General features: G+C 42.1%; 1 protein-coding gene across 1 annotated transcript in view; it reads right to left on the bottom strand.

Annotated features, from left to right (window-relative positions):
- The window catches only part of XRRA1 (X-ray radiation resistance associated 1), a 100,415-nt gene that overhangs the window by 54,248 nt on the left and 26,137 nt on the right, over window positions 1-20,030 (bottom strand). Inside the window, exons 8-9 of the mRNA XM_060018278.1 lie at window positions 14,843-14,976; window positions 414-542 (exon numbers count right to left, since the gene is read on the bottom strand). Of these exons, the coding sequence (XP_059874261.1) occupies window positions 414-542; window positions 14,843-14,976 (263 nt within the window). The remainder of the gene's footprint in view (window positions 1-413; window positions 543-14,842; window positions 14,977-20,030) is intronic.

Here is a 20,030-nt window from a genome sequence, read left to right as displayed (position 1 = left end):
TATAGTCAGCCCTCCATATCTGTGGGTTCTACGTTGGTTGAATCTGTGGACACAAAACCCAGATACAGAGGGCCAACTACAGGTAGAGCTCAGAGTTTAACTTACCTTTCTGATTCTCTTTTTTTTTTTTTTTGGCTCCTCTATTAGGGTCAGGATCCCATATCTCCTCCTACCCTCCTTTCTCTTTACTGCTTCTAATCCAGTCACATGATCAGAAATATCTTTACTGATGCCTCACTTTTTGGCTTGAGCTAAAGCTTAGAGGGGAGATGACTTACTCATGGCCACACAGCAGAGATAAGTGATGGAGCTGGGATTTAAACCCAGGCATTTTGGCTTCCAGAGCAGCACTCAAGGTGTGAGAAAGGCTGGGGGTTATAGAGGGCCCTGTAGAGAGAGGCTTCTAGCTTTACCTCCTGAGCCCGGCCAGGCTGGCAAAGCAATTGGGGTTGGAGAGTTTGTTGTCATCCAGCATCAGTGTCTCTAGCGCCGGGAACCTCAGGATGTACCTCTTGCTGGTCAGCGATGTTACATATGCCTCCCTGGGGGTGCAAAGACCTTGGGTAATGAACAAGAGCAGGGGACAAGCTCTACCACTCCCAGGAAGAAATGGAGGATAGGAAATCAATTAAGAGGCCTAACCAGCTTGGGAACTACTCTACTGCCCAAGAGTGGTCTCCGCAGTGAGGGACCAAAAGGTGTAATTCCCTCTTCAACTGACCCCCTTCCCCAAACCCCACTCACACATACAATCTTTTGTATGGAGAAAGGTTGCACATATTCACTGATGGACTCAGTGAGACCAGTTTGCAGCAGGATGGAGGGGCACTAGTAATGTTCATGGAAAACACCAGGGTGACAGAGTTAGGGGAAGCATTCTGTAGGAACAACACTACACAATTTTGGGTCAGGGCAGACTCCCAAGTATGCTGTGTCACCCCAAGAAGTGGTAACCATGGAAGTACCAGGAGACAATGCCCTTGGCAGAGATTAAGTGGGATAAGGTACGATGGATGAAGGGCACCATCCCTAGCCACAGTGAGGCTCTCCTCTAAAGTGACTTGGTAAAGTGCACACATCAGTATGGAATTGGGAAGTCTTTTCTTAAATTCAAACTCTCTGAGGATTCCCAGAAACACTTGAGAGCGGGATTTAACAGGCTGAGGTCCTGAATCACACAGGTGGGACAGGAAGTGGTGGCATCATTGATGGTGGTACTACCATCAATGATGTGACCTCATTTGTGTCCCCAGGTGGATGAGGCCTAGGTATTTATTTTTAAGCACATGAAAGGCAGATGACTCACATCGTGTTTTCATTCCTCCCTCCAACTCCATCCTCTGTATACATGAAAACACATAGGGATATCCAGTCACAAAACACACATACACATATGTAAATCACAGATGTGCCTACAATAAGAGGACAGGAAAGCAGCCTTTCTTCTGAGCCTACTGCATTCCTGGAATTGTTAGCTGTTTTATACATGTCATCTTAGAATAGCACTGAGAAGGACTGGTGTTATCCATCTCCTTTTCAGATGAAGAAATTCAAACTCAGAGTCCCTTGCCCAAGATCTCACAGCCAGAAAGTGGTAGAGCTCAAACTCAACTCCAAACCCCAGGCCCTTTCCACAGCAGCACCCGCCTCTCACATCACATCTTCAAGCTCTCTGTGGATTAAAGGATGGGGAAGTGGAACGGTAGCTGTTGGCTGGGCTGGAGAGAACTTGACAAAGGTAGGCAATGAGTTCAAAAGTCCAAAAGGACTGTAAGAGTACACCTAAAGGCAGGAATACCTCAAAGATGAATTTCAAGACAGCATATAGCCAGCCGTGTAGTCATTCATTCATTCATTCACATTCATGAATTTCTTCAACACGTATTTGTGGAGCCAGGGACTGGGAATACAAAGAGAAAAGGAACACATCCGCCTCTCAAGGTGCTTATTAGAGTCTCGTGGAGGAGGTGGATGCACAGCATACAGTGAGACAAATGCCACAGCAGAGGCAGGCATGAAGCGTGATGGGAGTCACCGACCCCGGTGTGGAGGACTCAGGAAGGCAGTGTTTAAGCTAAACCATGAAGAATGGAGCGGGAGGGAATTCCCTGGCAGTCCAGCGGGTAAGGGTTAAGACTCCATGCTCTCACTGCTGAGGGCCTGGGTTCGATCTCTGGTTGGGAAACTAAAATCCCATAAGCTGCATGGCGTGGCCGAAAAAAAAAAAAAGGAATGGAGAGGGAGTTTGCCATGTTCTTAAGAACTGCGAGAGAGGGAGAGGAACCAGAGAAAAATCATTGCTTTGTGGCTGGAGCTGTAATATTTTTAGGAGCTCTGGCCAGTCATGTGTAGCCCATCACGGGGCCCAGAGAGAGACAGGTGCTCACCTGTAAAGACAAATGGAGCGAGTCACAAAGATGAGCATATGTGAAAGCTGAGAGACAGAACTTCTGGGCTTTTCCACAATGCTCAGGACCTACATTCAGTATGTCCCTAAGGCATGGCTGTTAGATGCCCCATTGTTCTTAGAGTAAATTCCTCCTTTTTTGTTACTCTAATATTGATGGATTTCTGTAGATTATAACCATGATAGTTCTGACTAAAAAAAAGGCAAAGGTCAGATATGGTTTCCGAAGAGCCCTGGCAAGGTGTGGGGGAAGAGGCTTCAAGTCCAAAGACCAGAGAAACTCAACAGAGAAGGAAAGAAGCCTTTAGTTCATGGTACTTTTCCGGGTCATGGATGACTTTTCCTCTTCCTGAAAGGACCAACTTTCATACACTGACATTTTAATCTACCTGAAAGCAATTACAGGACGGTGCCCAGAAGCTCTGTTGATTTATAAATAACTGGCCAATCTTTATTTTACTCCAGTGGAATATGAAACAGCTAAGAAATAAGCCTTCAAAAAATTCCTCTTAAGCCCTGAAACAAACCTTTTTAAAGTTCAACTCTAATTATAACATAGAGAAGTTTCATTCTGTCTCTAAAATAGATGTCTTAAAATAGGGGGGCCATCAATAGGTAGGTGAGGAAGACAAGATGCAAAGCTTCACAGGAAAGCATCAGACTCCCTCAGTGAGCCCTTCCTGTGGCAGTTTTGGGAGAAGAGCTTTTTGAAGTGGCAGGTGTCTGTCAGTAATGGAGAAACCGAGGTTTCCAGCTGTTCAGAGTAGTGCTATTTTTATTATACCTTCTCTTGGCAAAAGGAATTGATACGATATAAAATCTGATAGCTTTTTTTTTTTTTTTTTTCCGGTACACGGGCCTCTCACTGTTGTGGCCTCTCCCGTTGAGGAGCACAGGCTCCAGACGCACAGGCTCAGCGGCCGTGGCTCACGGGCCCAGCCACTCCGCGGCATGTGGGATCTTCCCGGACTGGGGCACGAACCCGTGTCCCCTGCGTCGGCAGGCAGACTCTCAACCACTGCGCCACCAGGGAAGCCCCTAAAATCTGATAGCTTTAATGGAATTTTTTAGCAGGTATGCCCCAGTGGTTGGATTCCCATTCAGGAATGGGAACTCATGTCCCATTTTAGAAAAAGCATAGGAGTGGGGATCAGAGGCCCTGGGCTCTGGTTCTGGTGGTGCTGCTGCTTTGCTTGCTGTGTGATTTCTAGTTGGTGTCAAGCATCTCTGGGCCTAGTCAGTTCCTCCCTCTATCTATATGATGGAAAAGGATTTCTTTTACTTTACATTGTAAGACTTTGGATTAGGCTAAAATTATTGTTCAACAGACTAGACCAAGGACTATAGCAAACAAGACGAAATTTAGCAAACACTAATGTTTGTTCAAATTCAGTTCAGCTTCTGTGATAAGATACAGAAAACCCACCATGCAAACACAGGATGCGGGAGACATGGCTTAACAGCTTACTTGTGTAAGAAAGGACTTACGATGTGGCTGCTAAAAGCTAGTGCTCTTTCAAGTGGCATTATTAGGAAGATAGTGATGAGAAAAAAGGAGGTCACACTGCCCCTCTGCTCCGTGCTGGTCAAGCCTGAGAGCCGACTCTTGAGGTCCAAGGGGGAAAGGGAATAGGCCTAATGGGAGAGGCAAAGTATCAGCTGTCAGTCAAAACAAGTAAGAGAGCAGTCTAAAGATGGAGTAGGTCAAATATGATTCCCCTAACTCATCCAGACAGACCATGATCTACCCGGAAATGGAGATATAAATAGTTCAGAGTAGATGAGGTATGTTGTGAAATGGAAAAAAGGAGAACAGAGGATGGAGAAGTAGGCAGAGTCAAGTAGTGAAAAGCCTTGTAATCAATATTAATGGAGTTTAGAATGTTGGGAAGCTGCTGAAGGACTTTAAGCAGGGCGGTGATAGAATCAGATATGCATTTTAGAAACATCACTCTGGCTGATGGTGAGGATGGACTGGGAGGTGAGAAACTGGAGACTGAGACCAAACAGGAGGGTAACAGAAAAGGGCAAGTTTAAGAAAAATTTAGGAAGTACAATTCACAGAATCTGGCGACTGAACGGATGTGCAAGGTGAGGAAGGAAAGAATTCAGGCTGCTGACCGTGTTTCTAGCCTGCACAACTGCATAGCAGATGAAGAGCAGTGCCCACCACTGAGGACAGGGACGCAGGAGGAGGAGATGTTGGCATGAGCATGTGTCTGATGAGTTTGGTATGATAAGCAGGATACGTACGCGTATAGCTCAGAAGACAGAAGTGAAGTAGAGAAATATCTAAGACTTGGGAAGGGATGAGACCACTAAGAAAGACTGTAAAGATTAAGAAAAATGGTGGGTTGAGAGTGGACAATGGGGGACCACCAAGATTTAAGAGATTGGCAGAAAAGGGGAATCCATAGAGCATACTGAGTGTGGACAGGTGAGGAAATGACAATAGTAGTTGTCTGGAGTCTCATCGCTTTCAAAGCATAATTATTTCAGTTGATACTCTGATGTAAGCAGGAGTACATTTATTCTCCTTTTCTTATATGTAAAGAACTAGGAAGTGCAGAGTGGTGGAGACTTGCCTTATTTTATGTGATAAGACTTTCCACTTGAAAACAACTAGAATGATGAATAAAGTATAAAAAGAAAAAAGACCCATCATTTAGAGCTACCATATGATCCAGTAATCCTGCTCTTGGGCATATATCCAGAGAAAAACCATACTTTGGAAAGATACATGCACCCCAATGTTCATTGCAGCACTATTTACAACAGCCAGGACATGGAAGAAACCTAAATATCCATCGACAGATAAATGGATAAAGAAGGTGTGGTACATACATACAATGGAATATTACTCAGCTATAGAAAAGAACAAAATAATGCCATTTGCAGCAACATGGATGGACCTAGAGATTGCCATACTGAGTGAAGTACGTCAGAGAAAGACAAATATCATATGATATCACTTATATGTGGAATCTAAAAAAAGAGTACAAATAAACTTATTTACAAAACAGAAACAGAGTCACAGATGGCGAAACAAACTTATGGTTACCAAGGGGGAAAGGAGGGGGGAGGGATAAATTGGGAGATTGGGCTTGACATATACACACTACTATATGTAAAATAGATAACTAATAAGGACCTACTGCATAGCACAGGGAACTCTACTCAATACTCTGTAATGACCTATATGGGGAAAGAATCTAAAAAAGAGTGGTATGTGTATACATATAACTGATTCACTTTGCAGTGCACCTGAAACTAACACAACATTGTAAATCAACTATACTCCAATAAAAATTTTAAAAATAAATAAATAAAACCATGTAAGAGATGCAAAGACAGTAAGGAAGTAGTGTGCCAAAATCTAAAACTCCAGAGACAGAAACTGAGCACAAGAAGCCACTTTTGCCTTAAGGATATTTGCTGATCTTATACAAAGGCAGGCATGTAATTGGAGACGCCCCACATGAATCTGGGATCCTCAAGAGAGGTACCCTCAGGAGAGAGTGAACCAGAACTAAACCCATTCCCCTCATCCCACAACCAGGGGAAAACTGCCTTGGAGTGAACAGAGAAGGGGAGGGGCGAGGGCAGGCTGGTCCTCTTGAAAACGCTAGCCCAAATTTGGATTGTCAGAGTGTTTCCTAAAATATCCAGCTAGTTTAGTTTATTTTAAAATGGTTCCATACCAGGCACCTAGGCACCTGGCCAAAATAAATGGAAAAGCTTTGGGTCCTGCAGACTAAATAACGTGAGGCAACTCTCCCCTAAGTATAAATTCTAAAATCCAGACAAAATAGATACATTAAAAATAATCTTCTTTAAGACATCTGGGAACTAACAAGCTGTGAAAAGTTGGGGGACCAAGATTTAGAAGAAGGAGGAAACCCAAAGGGATTCATGTACCATTTGGGGCCACTTTTCCCCTACGGCTCCCTGCTAACTACAGAAGTGGATGAGAGGCTAAGAAGCTGAGCAGAGATTCTGACAACCTTGTTAGCCCAGGAGGCCAAAAATTGGAGTCCAGGGTGTGCCACAGAAAGGGAGCCCTAATCAACTGCCCCTGTTTTAAGTTAGGGCAGTGGAGGACTAAATCCTAGGAAGAAGTGTGAACTAGAAACAGTGTGTTCCTTGCAGGGATTGAAGACTAGCTTCAACCAACTTCAATTTCTGTAAATGAATTAACACGATTTGGAATTATTGGTGATCTATATAACCAAAAACTCTAGATCTGGCGAGAAAAAAAAAGTGATTTGAGTTGCCCGAAGGGAGAGTCATGGTCTCTCATTCAGTTCCTGACTATTTACATTTAAATTAAAACTAATTAAACTTAATAAAATGAAATATTCAGCTCCTCAGTCACACTAACCACATTTCAAGTGCTCAATATGACTAGTGGCTACCATACTGGACAATGCAGATATAGAACATTTCCAACATTACAGAAAGTTCTAATGAACAATGCTTTCAAGAATTACTAGTTACTAGAAAATATCTACAGATTGGTGTTAATGTCTGGGGATATGAAAGGCATGGGTGGCCCATCATGCAAAGTGGGGGATTGTGAAGATCTGATGGGAGAATGGAAATTTAGCCTGTGAATGGACCCAGTGAAGTCACAAACCTACTGTGTGGTTATATCCCCAGTTCCTGAATGTATAAACAGACATACTAAGCAACTGACAGAATAACCACACTTGTTTTACTGACCAAAAAAGCAAGGGCTATTATAATAGGAGGGGCCAAATCGAAGCCCTAGGAATTTTGCTTCCAAAACAGTAAACCAAAAATAATTCCACAACCCAGAGGTAATTGCAGAGATTACTGCAAACACTAAACACTGGAAAGGGATAAGGATAATGAGTCCTATGACATCCCTGTTTAACTTGTTTATTTGGCTTGTACAGAAGATGGGTCTTGAGTAATTACTGTAGATTACTATCAACTCAATCAAGTGGTGATTCCAATTTCAGCTGCTGTTCCATATGTAGACTCTTCTAACTGTAGCACATTAACACAGCCCCTAACACTTGTGATACAGCTAAGGACATGCCAGATGTTTCTTTCTCTTTATCAATGAACAAGAACTACCAGAAGCCATATGCTCTCGCCTGACAGGGACAGCAGTATACCTTTGTTCTCTTCTTTGGGGGCTACATCAACTCTTTAGCCCTATTATAATCTATTGCACAGGGATCTTGATTATTTTGGTATTCCACAGAACACCATGTTGATTTGAGCTGATGGGCAGGAAATTCAAATACCTCAGATGCCTCAGTATGGAGTGTGCCACAGGATGGAGGTAAACCTTGTAAAAATTCAAGGAACTGACACCTTGATTAATTTCCTTGATGTCCCGGTATCTGGAGCATGTTGGAATATACCTCCAAGGTGAAAGACACCTTTCACCACCTGCTACTAAGAAAAAGGCACAAAGCTTTGTTGGCCTTTTCTGATTTGGGCAGCTACGCATAAAACATTTGTGCCATTCTGCTCCATTTACTGAGGCTGCCAGTTTTGTGTGGGATCCAGAGCAAGGCAAGGCTCTGCAACAAGTCCAACTGCCATGCAAGCTGCTTTTTGGGCATTATATCTTTGGCCAAGGGTATTGGGTGTTATTACTCGGTAGGTCCAGCTGTGCTGTAGATGTCTTAAGGCTGCATAGATAGGGTTACCATACATCCTGGTTTTCAAGGACAGTCTGAGTTTTCACCTGTTATCCCAAAATAATTAATAGTGGTACTTTTCCCCCTCAACTATGTCTTGGTTTGGATGATAAATTAATGGTTGCTCATTCTATGAATAGAGCCTTTTAAAGGCACCAATTACAGAAACATTTTTGAGCAAAGTTATGCTCTATTCTGCAGACAACTATTTTCCTTATGAAAAACAGTTTCTGGCTTACTACTGCATGTTGGTAGAGACTGAACACCTGACCATGGGACACCAAGGCGACCATGCCTCCTGAGCTGTTCAACATGAACTGAATGTGCAGAACTCCCTCATCAAATGAAAGCAACATTGGAGATCAGGCTCAAGCAAACCTGGAAAAGTTGCATGAACTAATATTGCTTAGACTCCTGTGATACCTACTCCTGCTGTACTGTTACTTCTCCATCAACCCATAACAAACGTCCTATGACCACTGGGTATAGGAGAAAAATCTGCAGCTACGTTTACAAATGATTTTGCATGATATGCTGATACTAACCAAAACCAGACTGTTGCAGGATTATAACTCCATACAAAGGTGGCTCTGAAAGACAGGGGAGGAGAAATCCTCCTAATATGTAAAACCTAGAGCAACATATCTGATTGTTCATTTTCCTTGGTTGGCGAGATAGCCAGAAGTACAGGTCTATGCTGATTCATGGGCAGTGGTTTAGCTGAAGAGTCAAAGTTTGGAAAAAATAATGTAAAACTGCTGACAGGGAGGTCTGAGGGGAAATCATGTGAACAGACCTCTCAGGATGAAAAGGATGTGTAAGGACTATTTCTATCCCATGTGAATGCTCCCAAAGACTTCCACTGCAGAGGAGACTCTCAGTGATCAGGTGGACAAGATGACCCATTCCATGAATGTCAGCTGGATACCCTGGTGCTTGCAAAATGGCCTTGGCAGCAGGGAAGGAGGCTACACACTCACCCTCAACAAAGCACATCTGCCTACCATCCCTGCTGAGCACCCGCAGAGGCCAATGCTGAGCCCCTAACATGGCACCATTTCTGGGAGGATTAGCCAGTCACCCAGTAGGAGGATGACTACAGTGCACACCTGCCTTCATAAAAAGGGCAGTGATTTTTTTTCTTACTGAAATAAATATGTATTTGAGATATGGATTTTCCATCCCTGACCACAATGTTCTGCCAGCATCACAATCTGTGGACTTCAAGAATGTCTTATTCATTATTCTGGTAGCGCATATAACATTGCTTCTAACCATGGAACACAATTCATGGCAAAGAAGTACAAGAATGGGCTCACATACATGGAGTTTAATTTTTTACCATATACTCCATCACGCAGAAGTAGCTGACCTAATAGAATGTCAAGATAGTCTTTTGACAACTTATTTATTGCACTAGCTAGCAAACTACCCACTGTGAGGTTTGGGTGTGGACTTACAGGATGGAGTGTCACACAAACTAGCAACCAAGACTGATGCTGTTTTTCTCACAACCAGAGCATAAGGGCCTAGGAATGAATGAATGAAAATGAAAGCAGCTCCTCTTATAATTATACACAACAATCCACTTGCAGCTTGTAATTCCTGCAGCTTTGAGCTCTTGAGTTAGAGGTTTTAGTTTCCTAGGGAGGAATACTTTTACAGGGGACACAAGAATAGTTCCACTTAACTGGAAATTAAGTTCACTACTGGCCACTTGGGCTGCTCATTCCACTGAATCAACAGGCAGGAAAACAGGGGTTTATGATATTGGCTAGGTGACTGATATTGACTATCAACAATAGGTATGACGGCTGCTATACCTTGAGGGCAAAAAGGAATATGTTTGGAATCCAGGGAATTATCTGGTGTTCTTTTTTTTATCATCTTTAATTTCTTTCATCAGTATCTTATAGTTTTCTGCAAACAGGTCTTTTGTCTCCCTAGGTAGATTTATTCCTAGGTATTTTATTCTTTTTGTTGCAATGGTAAATGGGAGTGTTTCCTTAATATCTCTTTCAGATTGTTCATCATTAGTATATAGGAATGCAAGAGATTTCTGTCCATTAATTTTGTATCCTGCAACTTTACCAAATTCATTGATCAGCTCTAGTAGTTTTCTGGTGGCATCTTTAGGATTCTCTATGTATAGTATCGTGTCATCTGCAAACAGTGACAGTTTTACTTCTTCTTTTCCAATTTGTATTCCTTTTATTTCTTTTTCTTCTCTGATTGCCGTGGCTAGGACTTCCAAAACTATGTTGAATAAGCGTGGCGAGAGTGGACATCCTTGTCTTGTTCCTGATCTTAGACGAAATGCTTTCAGTTTTTCAACATTGAGAATGATGTTTGCTGTGGGTTTGTCGTATATGGCCTTTATTATGTTGACGTAGGTTCCCTCTATGCCCACTTTCTGGAGAGTTTTTATCCCTCTATGCCCACTTTCTGGAGTGTTGAATTATGTCAAAAGCTTTTACTGCATCTATTGAGATGCTCATATGGTTTTTATTCTTCAATTTGTTAATATGGTGTATCACATTGATTGATTTTCGTATATTGAAGAATCCTTGCATCCCTGGGATAAATCCCACTTAATCATGGTGTATGATCCTTTTAATGTGTTGTTGGATTCTGTTTGCTAGCATTTTGTTGAGGACTTTTGCATCTATATTCATCAGTGATATTGGTCTGTAATTTTCTATTTTTGTAGTCTCTTTGTCTGGTTTTGGTATCAGGGTGATCATGGCCTCATAGAATGAGTTTGGGAGTGTTCCTTCCTCTGTAATTTCTTGGAAGAGTTTGAGAAGGATGGGTGTTAGCTCGTCTCTAAATGTTTGATAGAATTCACCTGTGAAGACATCTGGTCCTGGACTTTTGTTGGAAGATTTTTAATCACAGTTTCAATTTCATTACTTGTGATTGGTCTGTTCATATTTCCTATTTCTTCCTCGTTCAGTCTTAGAAGGTTATACCTTTCTAAGAATTTGTCCATTTCTTCCAGGTTGTCAATTTTGTTGGCACAGAGCTGCTTCTAGTAGTCTCTTAGGATGCTTTGTATTTCTGCCGTGTCTGTTGTAACTTCTCCTCTTTCATTTCTAATTTTATTGATTTGCGTCCTCTCCCTCTTTTTCTTGATGAGTCTGGCTAATGGTTAATCAATTTTGTTCATCTTCTCAAAGAACAAGCTTTTAGTTTTATTGATCTTTGCTATTGTTTTCTTTGTTTCTATTTCATTTATTTCTGCTCTGCTCTTTATGATTTCTTTCCTTCTGGTAACTTTGGGTTTTGTTTGTTCTACTTTCTCTAGTTCCTTTAGGTGTAAGGTTAGATTGTTTATTTGAGATTTTTCTTGTTTCTTGAGGTAGGGTTGTATAGCTATAAACTTCCCTCTTAGAACTGCTTTTGCTGCATCCCATAGGTTTTGGATCATCATGTTTTCATTGTCATTTGTCTCTATTTTTTGATTTCCTCTTTGATTTCTTCAGTGATCTCTTGGTTATGTAGTAACGTATTGTTTAGCCTCCATGTTTGTGTTTTTTACCTTTTTTCCCCCTGTAATTCATTTCTAATCTCATAGCGTTGTGGTCAGAAAAGATGCTTGATATGATTTCAATTTTCTTAAATTTACTGAGGCTTGATTTGTGACCCAAGATGTGATCTATCCTGGAGAATGTTCTGTGCGCACTTGAGAAGAAAGTGTAATCTGCTGTTTTTGGATGGAATGTCCTATAAATATCAATTAAATCTATCTGGTCTATTGTGTCATTTAAAGCTTCTGTTTCCTTATTTATTTTCATTTTGGATGATCCGTCCATTGGTGTAAGTGAGGTGTTAAAGTCCCCCACTATTATTGTGTTACTGTTGATTTCCTCTTTTATAGCTGTTAGCAGTTGCCTTATGTATTGAGGTGCTCCTATGTTGGGTGCATATATATTTATAATTGTTATATCTTCTTCTTGGATTGATCCCTTGATGATTATGTAGTGTCCTTCCTTGTCTCTTGTAACATTCTTTAAAGTCTATTTTATCTGATATGAGTATTGCTACTCCAGCTTTCTTTTGATTTCCATTTGCATGGAATATCTTTTTCTATCCCCTCACTTTCAGTTTGTATGTGTCCCTAGGTCTGAAGTGGGTCTCTTGTAGACAGCATATATATGGGTCTTGTTTTTGTATCCATTCAGCAAGCCTGTGTCTTTTGGTTGGAGCATTTAATCCATTCACGTTTAAGGTAATTATCGATATGTATGTTCCTATGACCATTTTCTTAATTGTTCTGGGTTTGTTTTTGTAGGTCCTTTTCTTCTCTTGTGTTTCCCACTTAGAGAAGTTCCTCTAGCATTTGTTGTAGAGCTGGTTTGGCGGTGGTGAATTCTCTTAGCTTTTGCTTGTCTGTAAAGCTTTTGATTTCTCCATTGAATCTGAATGAGATCCTTGCTGGGTAGAGTAATCTTGGTTATAGGTTCCTCCCTTTCATCACTTTAAGTATATCATGCCACTCCCTTGTAGCTTGTACAGTTTCTGCTGAGAAATCAGCTGTTAACCTTATGGGAGTTCCCTTGTATGTTATTTGTCATTTTTCCCTTGCTGCTTTCAATAATTTTTCTTTGTATTTAATTTTTGCCAATTTGATTACTATGTGTCTCGGTGTGTCTCCTTGGGTTTATCCTGTATGGAACTTGCTGCGCTTCCTGGAATTGGGTGGCTATTTCCTTTCCCATGTTAGGGAAGTTTTTGGCTATAATCTCTTCAAATATTTTCTCGGGTCCTTTCTCTCTCTCTTTTCCTTCTGGGACCCCTATCATGCGAATGTTGTTGTGTTTAATGTTGTCCCAGAGGTCTCTTAGGCTGTCTTCATTTCTTTTTTTTTTTTCTTTATTCTGTTCCGCAGCAGTGAATTCCACTAGTCTGTCTTCCAGGTCACTTATCCATTCTTCTGCCTCAGTTATTCTGCTATTGATTCCTTCTAGTGCAGTTTTCATTTCAGTTATTGTATTGTTCATCTCTGTTTGTTCTTTAATTCTTCTAGGTCTTTGTTAAACATTTCTTGCATCTTCTCAATCTTCACCTCCATTCTTTTTCCGAGGTCCTGGATCATCTTCACTATCATTATTCTGAATTCTTTTTCTGGAAGGTTGCCTATCTCCATTTCACTTAGTTTTTTTTTCTGGGGTTTTATCTTGTTCCTTCATCTGGTACATAGCCCTCTGCCTTTTCATCTTGTCTATATTTCTGTGAATGTGGTTTTTGTTCCACGGGCTGCAGGACTGTAGTTCTTCTTGCTTCTGTGGTGTTCTTCTTAAGAGGGTCATATCCATCAGTCAAAGCTGATGGAATTTTTGCAAGATGAACAGAGTTTTGGAGCAGGATGATGGTGATGGTTGCACAACAATGTGAATGTACTTAATGTCACTGAATTGTACACTTACAAATGGTTAATATGGGAAGGCTTCTCATAGGGAAAAGAGGACGGTCTGAGATAGCCCTCGGAATATGTACAGAATCTACATAAGAAGAGAATGTAATGGTCGTAAGCAGGGTCTCTGAAGTCAGATGGACTTGGTTCAGATTCTGCCACTTATTAGCTTTGTAACTCTGGTTGAGTTATGTAACCTATCTGTGCCTCAATTTCCTCATCTATAAAATGGGGATAATAATAGGGCACTTACCTCATAGTGTTGTGAGGATTAAATGAGTTAGTATATGTTTAGTGTGACAGAAGAGTATTGTCTGACACATAGTAAGCATTACACATGTATCGTTATTAATTTTTTTTAAATTAAAAATTTTAGTTTAGTTATAATATTGTATTAGTTTCAGGTGTACAACATAGTGATTTGATATTTTTATAAATTATACTCCACATAAAGTTATTATACAATATTGGCTATTTTCTCTGTGCTGTACATTACATCCTTATATGTTATTTGTTTTTGTTTTTTTTTTTACATCTTTACTGAAGTATAATTGCTTTACAATGTTGTGTTAGTTTCTGCTGTATAACAAAGTGAATCAGCTATGCATATACATACATCCCCATATCCCCTCACTATTGCGTCTCCCTCCCCCACTCCACCCCACCTCTCTAGGTGGACACAAAGCACTGAGCTGATCTCCCTGTGCTATGTGGCTGCTTCCCACTAGTTATCTATTTTGTATTTGGTATTTTATATTTTGTTATATATGTCCATGCCACTCTCTCTCTTCATCCCAGCTTACCCTTCCCCCTCAGAACCATTTTTTTTTTTTAGATTCCATATATATGTGTTAGCATACGGTATTTGTTTTTCTCTTTCTGACTTACTTCACTCTGTATGACAGACTCATTGCTATTATTAAGCGAGGAAAGACCAGTACATTCTGGCCAGAAGGCATGGCTCAGCAAATGTGCAGAATGGGAATATGCAAATCTTATTTAGAGGGTTCCTGAAGGGGAATAGTCTGGCAAGAGCAATAGCCACAACTTACCAGTGACCGATCAGAGGGAGGGAAAGTGACTCTCCAGACACCGGCGTCTCTCCTAATAGCACAGAGGAGTGTGGGACACCCAGCTGAGGCCTCCCGAATCTTTGGGGCTCTGTTCCCACCAGTGCCTTTTCTGGGAGCTTCAGTAGGTGGCATTCTACCTGCTTTGAGCACTCACAGCCTGTCCTTACAGACCTTTTGAGCTGCTTTGGACTATTTCTTTGGACACAGGTACCCAGACAAAGGCTCAGGAGGGAAACACATGGGACAGACTCCGGGATGTAGAACTTACCGCTCTGCGACAGCCAAATTGGGTGGCAGGGAGGTGAGCCCATTGCCTGTGAGGAGCAGGACACGGAGGTGTGGCAGAAGCCCCAGATCACAGATGGCCTCCGCAGTGAGGCTGTTGAAGGAAAGGTCCAGGAACTATGGCACAAAGATATAAGATGGGGAAATAGAAGCACTACTCGTGACAATGATGCTCATACATGAGATGGGAGCTGGATTTTTTTTTTTTTTAAACCTTCCAGGAGGGCCCATCGCCCACAGGCTAAAACCCTCCTGACTCTCAGGATTAACTTTCAAGGTCTACTAGAGTCATTCTACTATGTCCAACCTATTTGCCAGCCTCAGCCCCCATACTGCAAGCCTTTGTTTACCCCATGGTGCTGGCCAAAGTGACTGCTCCCCATTCCTTGCCACACCCCATGTAGAGATCTTTGCTTGAGCTTTTCACTCAGGAATGCCCTTTCTCCATGTATCTGAATCCAAGTCCTAAAAGGCCAGTTCAAAAGCTGCCTCCTTATAAAACCTTTCTTAATTCCCCAGCCAGATGGAATCTCCCCCTCCTGACTTTGAGTGCTTTATCTAGACTGTTCTGAGGTTACTGCTCACAGTCAGCCAGGTAACTGTGATAACTGGACATAAGCCTGAGGAATAAGGTACTGGTACATGGATGTGCTGAGCAGGTGCTGGCACACAGTGGTGGACTAGGCTATAAACTCTCTGAGGTGAAGCACCTTGTCACTGTATCGATGTATCCTTAAAATCTAGCATAGTACCTGGCACATAGTAGATGCACATTAAAAAACCAGCTGAAATGAACTGGCTTATTAGGACAATGACCCAAACTGACACCTCATCATAAAGCACTTTCTAACTAGCCATCTAGATTCATGAGATAGTTGACTTGAGTTAGGAGACCAGTCAGGAAACTGAGTTTCTCTCTGCAAAGACAAAGGCAACTGTGATAAATTATATCACCCCAGTCTCTGGTCTCCCTCTTCTAGAAGAGCCTCTCTGGACACTCACTTTAGCTCTTATGTACAAGTCTGCTCCCTTCCCTCTCCCTCTGTAATAGGGAAGAACCTTTGTACTCTATCACAAGTTAATCACTAAAGGAATGTTGCCTATAAGCTTAAATTATATGTAATGGCCCATCTCTGGGAACCCCACCTCCCAGGTAATGAGCATTAAGCTAAAATACCTTTATCTCACAGGAAACATCCTGACCAGGCCCACCTGTGAATGACTGCAGGAAGGAAGAAATTAACACATCCCCTCCGGAGGCTGACCAGAACCAGGAAATGTTAGACTTTACTCCCTCCTCTTTTAGTATAAAAGAAGCCTAAATTCTAACTCAGGCAAGATGGTTCTTTGGGACACTAGACCACCATCTTCTTGGTCTGCTGAGTTTCCAAATAAAGTCGCTATTCCTTGCCCTAACACCTTATCTCTCAATTTATTGGCTTGCTGTGTGGCAAGCAGTACTCGGTAATACCTCCACCAACACACACCCATAGACGCCTACTGAATGGGGCCAGTTTCCGCATCTTATCCCACTGGTGCAGGGACAAGGTTTCTGGTCCGCCACTTCAGTGAAATACAGTCAGTCACACATACACAACTGACTGCAGGTCATTGCTGGAGGAGGACTGGGTTTGGTACTCCACTTTAGTACTTAATTGACAGGCTCTGTAGACCTGGGTTTAAGTCCTGGCTAATTGTGTGATCTTGGGCAAATTACCAATACTTAACCAAGTTTCCTTATCTATAAAGTGGAAATAATAATGGATTTTTATGAGGAATTATGTAGGTAAAGCCTTTAGCATGAAGCCTAGTGCACCATAAATGCTTAATGTTGGCTGTCATGGTCATCACAATCCCTTCATTCAAGGCCCCTATACTGAAGGCTTACTTTGAACCAGTCCCTGCCCTGTGTGAGCTCACAGCCTAGTTGGGCAGCTAGATACATATATGTGTCTGTTTAAGTAGCAATGCTGCTGGGATAGATGTTTGAGCTCCACCAGGGGGTCCAGACGGGCTTCACAGAGCAGGTGATGCTTAAGCTGTCCTCAGAGACTAGTCGGTATTCACCAAATTGTTAAGGGCAAAAAGGCATACAGCACAGCAAGTGGCATGTATAGAAGCCAGGAGGCAGCCTTCCTTATTCTGAGAACTGCAAATGGTTTGGGTATGACTAGAGTCCATGGTATACAGAGGGCTTGATAGGACTGCACAGGCCATGAAAGATGCCCAGCACCAAAGGAATGCCGAGTTCATGCTGCCATCAGTAAATTCCAAGTTTTGAGAGTTCACACAAATGGGTGATCCCACTTGGCAGGGGCAGAGAGAGAAGCCTTCAAGGATGAAGACCTGGAAAGCTGGCTTGGATAAACATAGATAAACATGGGGATCATTCTCTCCTTCATACACATATGTGGACAGTCAGCAATGGATTCTACCTCAATATCTCTCATACTTGTTTCTTCCAATCCATGCTTTATACAGCAGCCATGCCACACTGGTTTTTCTAAAATACAGTTCAGACCCTATTACTCCTCAGTTCCAAATCCTTCAATGGACCCCTGTTATCCATAGGATAAGATTCAAAGTCCCTCTAAGGCTCTCTACAGTCTCTCTTCCGTTACCTCGCCAGGCTCATCTATCGCCACACTCTATGGTGTCTCACTCATTCCAACCATACTGGGCTGTCCCATCAGTGTTCTAGCTCAGAAATTGGCAAACAAAGGCCTGTAAGCCAAATCCAGCCTGCTGCCTGTTTTGTATGGCCTGTGAGCTAAGAATGCTTTGTACATTTTTAAATGGTTAGGAAAAAAGCACAAAAAGTATAACATTGTATGAAAATTATGTAAAATTCAAATTTCAGCATCATAAAGTTTTATGGGAACACAGCCCTGTCCCTTTGCTTACATATTGTCTACAACTGCTTTCCTTCTACAAGAGCAGAGTGGACTAGTTATGACAGTTATGACTAGTTATGACTGTACGGACCGCAAAGTCTAGAATATTCACCATCTGGCCTCCTACCAGAAAAGTTTGCTGACCCTTGCTCTGGCTGCTTTGGCTATTTCATGTCGGGTCCAAATCTGCTCTCTATGGAAGTAAGGGCAGCTCAAAGAAACGAATAGTCTTAGAACTGCAGGTCGCAGAATTTCACAGCTGGCCCAGAATTTACAGAGGGGGAAACTTAAGTTCCAGAGAGGTAAGTTATTTGGCTGAGGAGGTATGGCAAAGTAGTGGCAGACCAAGACTAGAAACGAGGTCTCCTGACTTTCAGGGCAGAGCTCCAGCTGACTCTTTTTCAGGCCCGTATGCAGAGAATCAAATCATGACAAAGCTGTTTTCCTAAACTGACTCCTGAAGAGTTCTACTCTGGGTGACAGCCTTTCTGGCAAATAAGGACAGAAGATTCCTAACTTGGATGCTGCATCTGCTGAGTCACATCAAGTTTTATTACACATCAAAGTATTCACTGCCATGAGCTGCAAATTCAGGACATTTGACAGGTTTATCCTTTTTCTTAGAGAACCCTTTCAAACCACAGAGAGATGAAAACAAATGATTGGCCAGGAGATTTCCTCTTCTCATTTATGTTCTGCATCTTGACTTTGGTCTGCTCTCTTATGTAAATAAATTCCCTTGGGTAGGGCTGGTCTGCTGGATAAATAATCTTCATCAGTTGTTATCAAACTATGAAGTAGGGCCTCCCAAAAGTCCATTATGATCAACCAGTAAGTCAGCTGTGGGGTCAGAGCCTCTAGTCATGTCCCCTCCCTGTGGCCCACTGGCACTTGAAGTAGGGGTTTGAAATGGTAAGGATGAGGAAGGTAGGCTGCCTGGCACAATGCATGATATACAGAAGCTCAATAACTACTTTTATAAGAAGCAAAATAAAAAATTAATGGAAACTTATAATAAGCTCCCAGGCCTATAGGTGAGGGAAGTGGCTCCCTGTATCTCTAGAGCATCTGGAACCAGTTTCCCACTGTCTATAATAAACTCTGGTATTGTGCTAGGTTTTTAACCTAGCACAAAATTGCATCAGTTGTTGTAAATTTACTCTCTCCCTCTCCCTGTATTATTGGACCTTCAAGAGCTTTGCTTCCTGGATAAGCATGAGGACCACTCCTGTCAGAAATCATAGTAAAGCACTGTTATCCTCAATATGGCTGGAAACCATGGAGAAAAGGTACCATTACATTCAGTATAGCATGCTTTAAAAATGCAAGGACTTATAATCCATTTTAGGAAGATTACCATCCCAAGCGGTTAAAACTTCTTAAAACTTTGGCATGTAAAGGGCATCAACTCTTAAAAGTTCAGTTTTGTGGAAGGTCTCTCTCTGGCCAGACCAGGTTAAATGAGGTTTTTATGAAGAATGGCCGATTCTTGATGTTTGTAGATTAAATAATTTAAGTTACCAGCTCTTTGGGGTAAACCCCAAGGCTCATGACATGCAGACATTTTGCTGAGGTGTGACTCTGAAGCTCTTCTAGAAGGCCAACATGTGGGGAAGAGCCCATTACTTAGTGTGTGAACCTGGCCAGATGCCCGCCCCACATCTCAAGCCAGCTCTACTGTTCTCTACTCTCCATGTATGCAGACTCCCGGGTGGTGACAAAAGCTTTGTTTCTTTGCGAAAAATGATCCTAAAGTTTTCATGGATGTTGAAGAGGTGATTAACTTGAAGTATGAGAACATGTATAGAAAATGCGTGACGATGGGAAATTTAATTTAGGAGAAAGCCAAGAGTGTCAAGTTTTTTGTATTTGTGAATACAAAACAGCTGTGGATGTATAGAACTTATAGCAGCCCTACTTTGTTTCACACTCATCCCTGGGCCTATGGCCCATAACCTTATCCGAGCTCATTAGAACCAATCTGGCTCACTCATACCAGGATGGGTCTCTGGAATCGGTCCATAACGCCTCTAGTTCAGCAGGTCCAATTTGCTGTGCCTAGCACTTAACCTCCATGGCTCAACCCCCACTGGATCCAGATCTCCCCTCAAATTCTCCTTCCTACAGTACTCTATTCAAAATCACTCCTCTGCACAGACTCCTTTGGACATGACCTTTGGCATTTATTTTCCAAGACCACGCCCCGTGGCCATAAGTATAATATATTCTCACCCACTGGCCACCACCTCCACCAGCCCCACTCCCTTATTACCACCA

This window comes from Delphinus delphis, chromosome 8 (genome assembly GCF_949987515.2).
Source record: "Delphinus delphis chromosome 8, mDelDel1.2, whole genome shotgun sequence".
NCBI classification, from domain to species: Eukaryota; Metazoa; Chordata; class Mammalia; order Artiodactyla; family Delphinidae; genus Delphinus; species Delphinus delphis.
The sequence above is the reverse complement of the archived record's forward strand: the minus strand, read 5'-3'. Positions and strand labels throughout refer to the sequence as shown.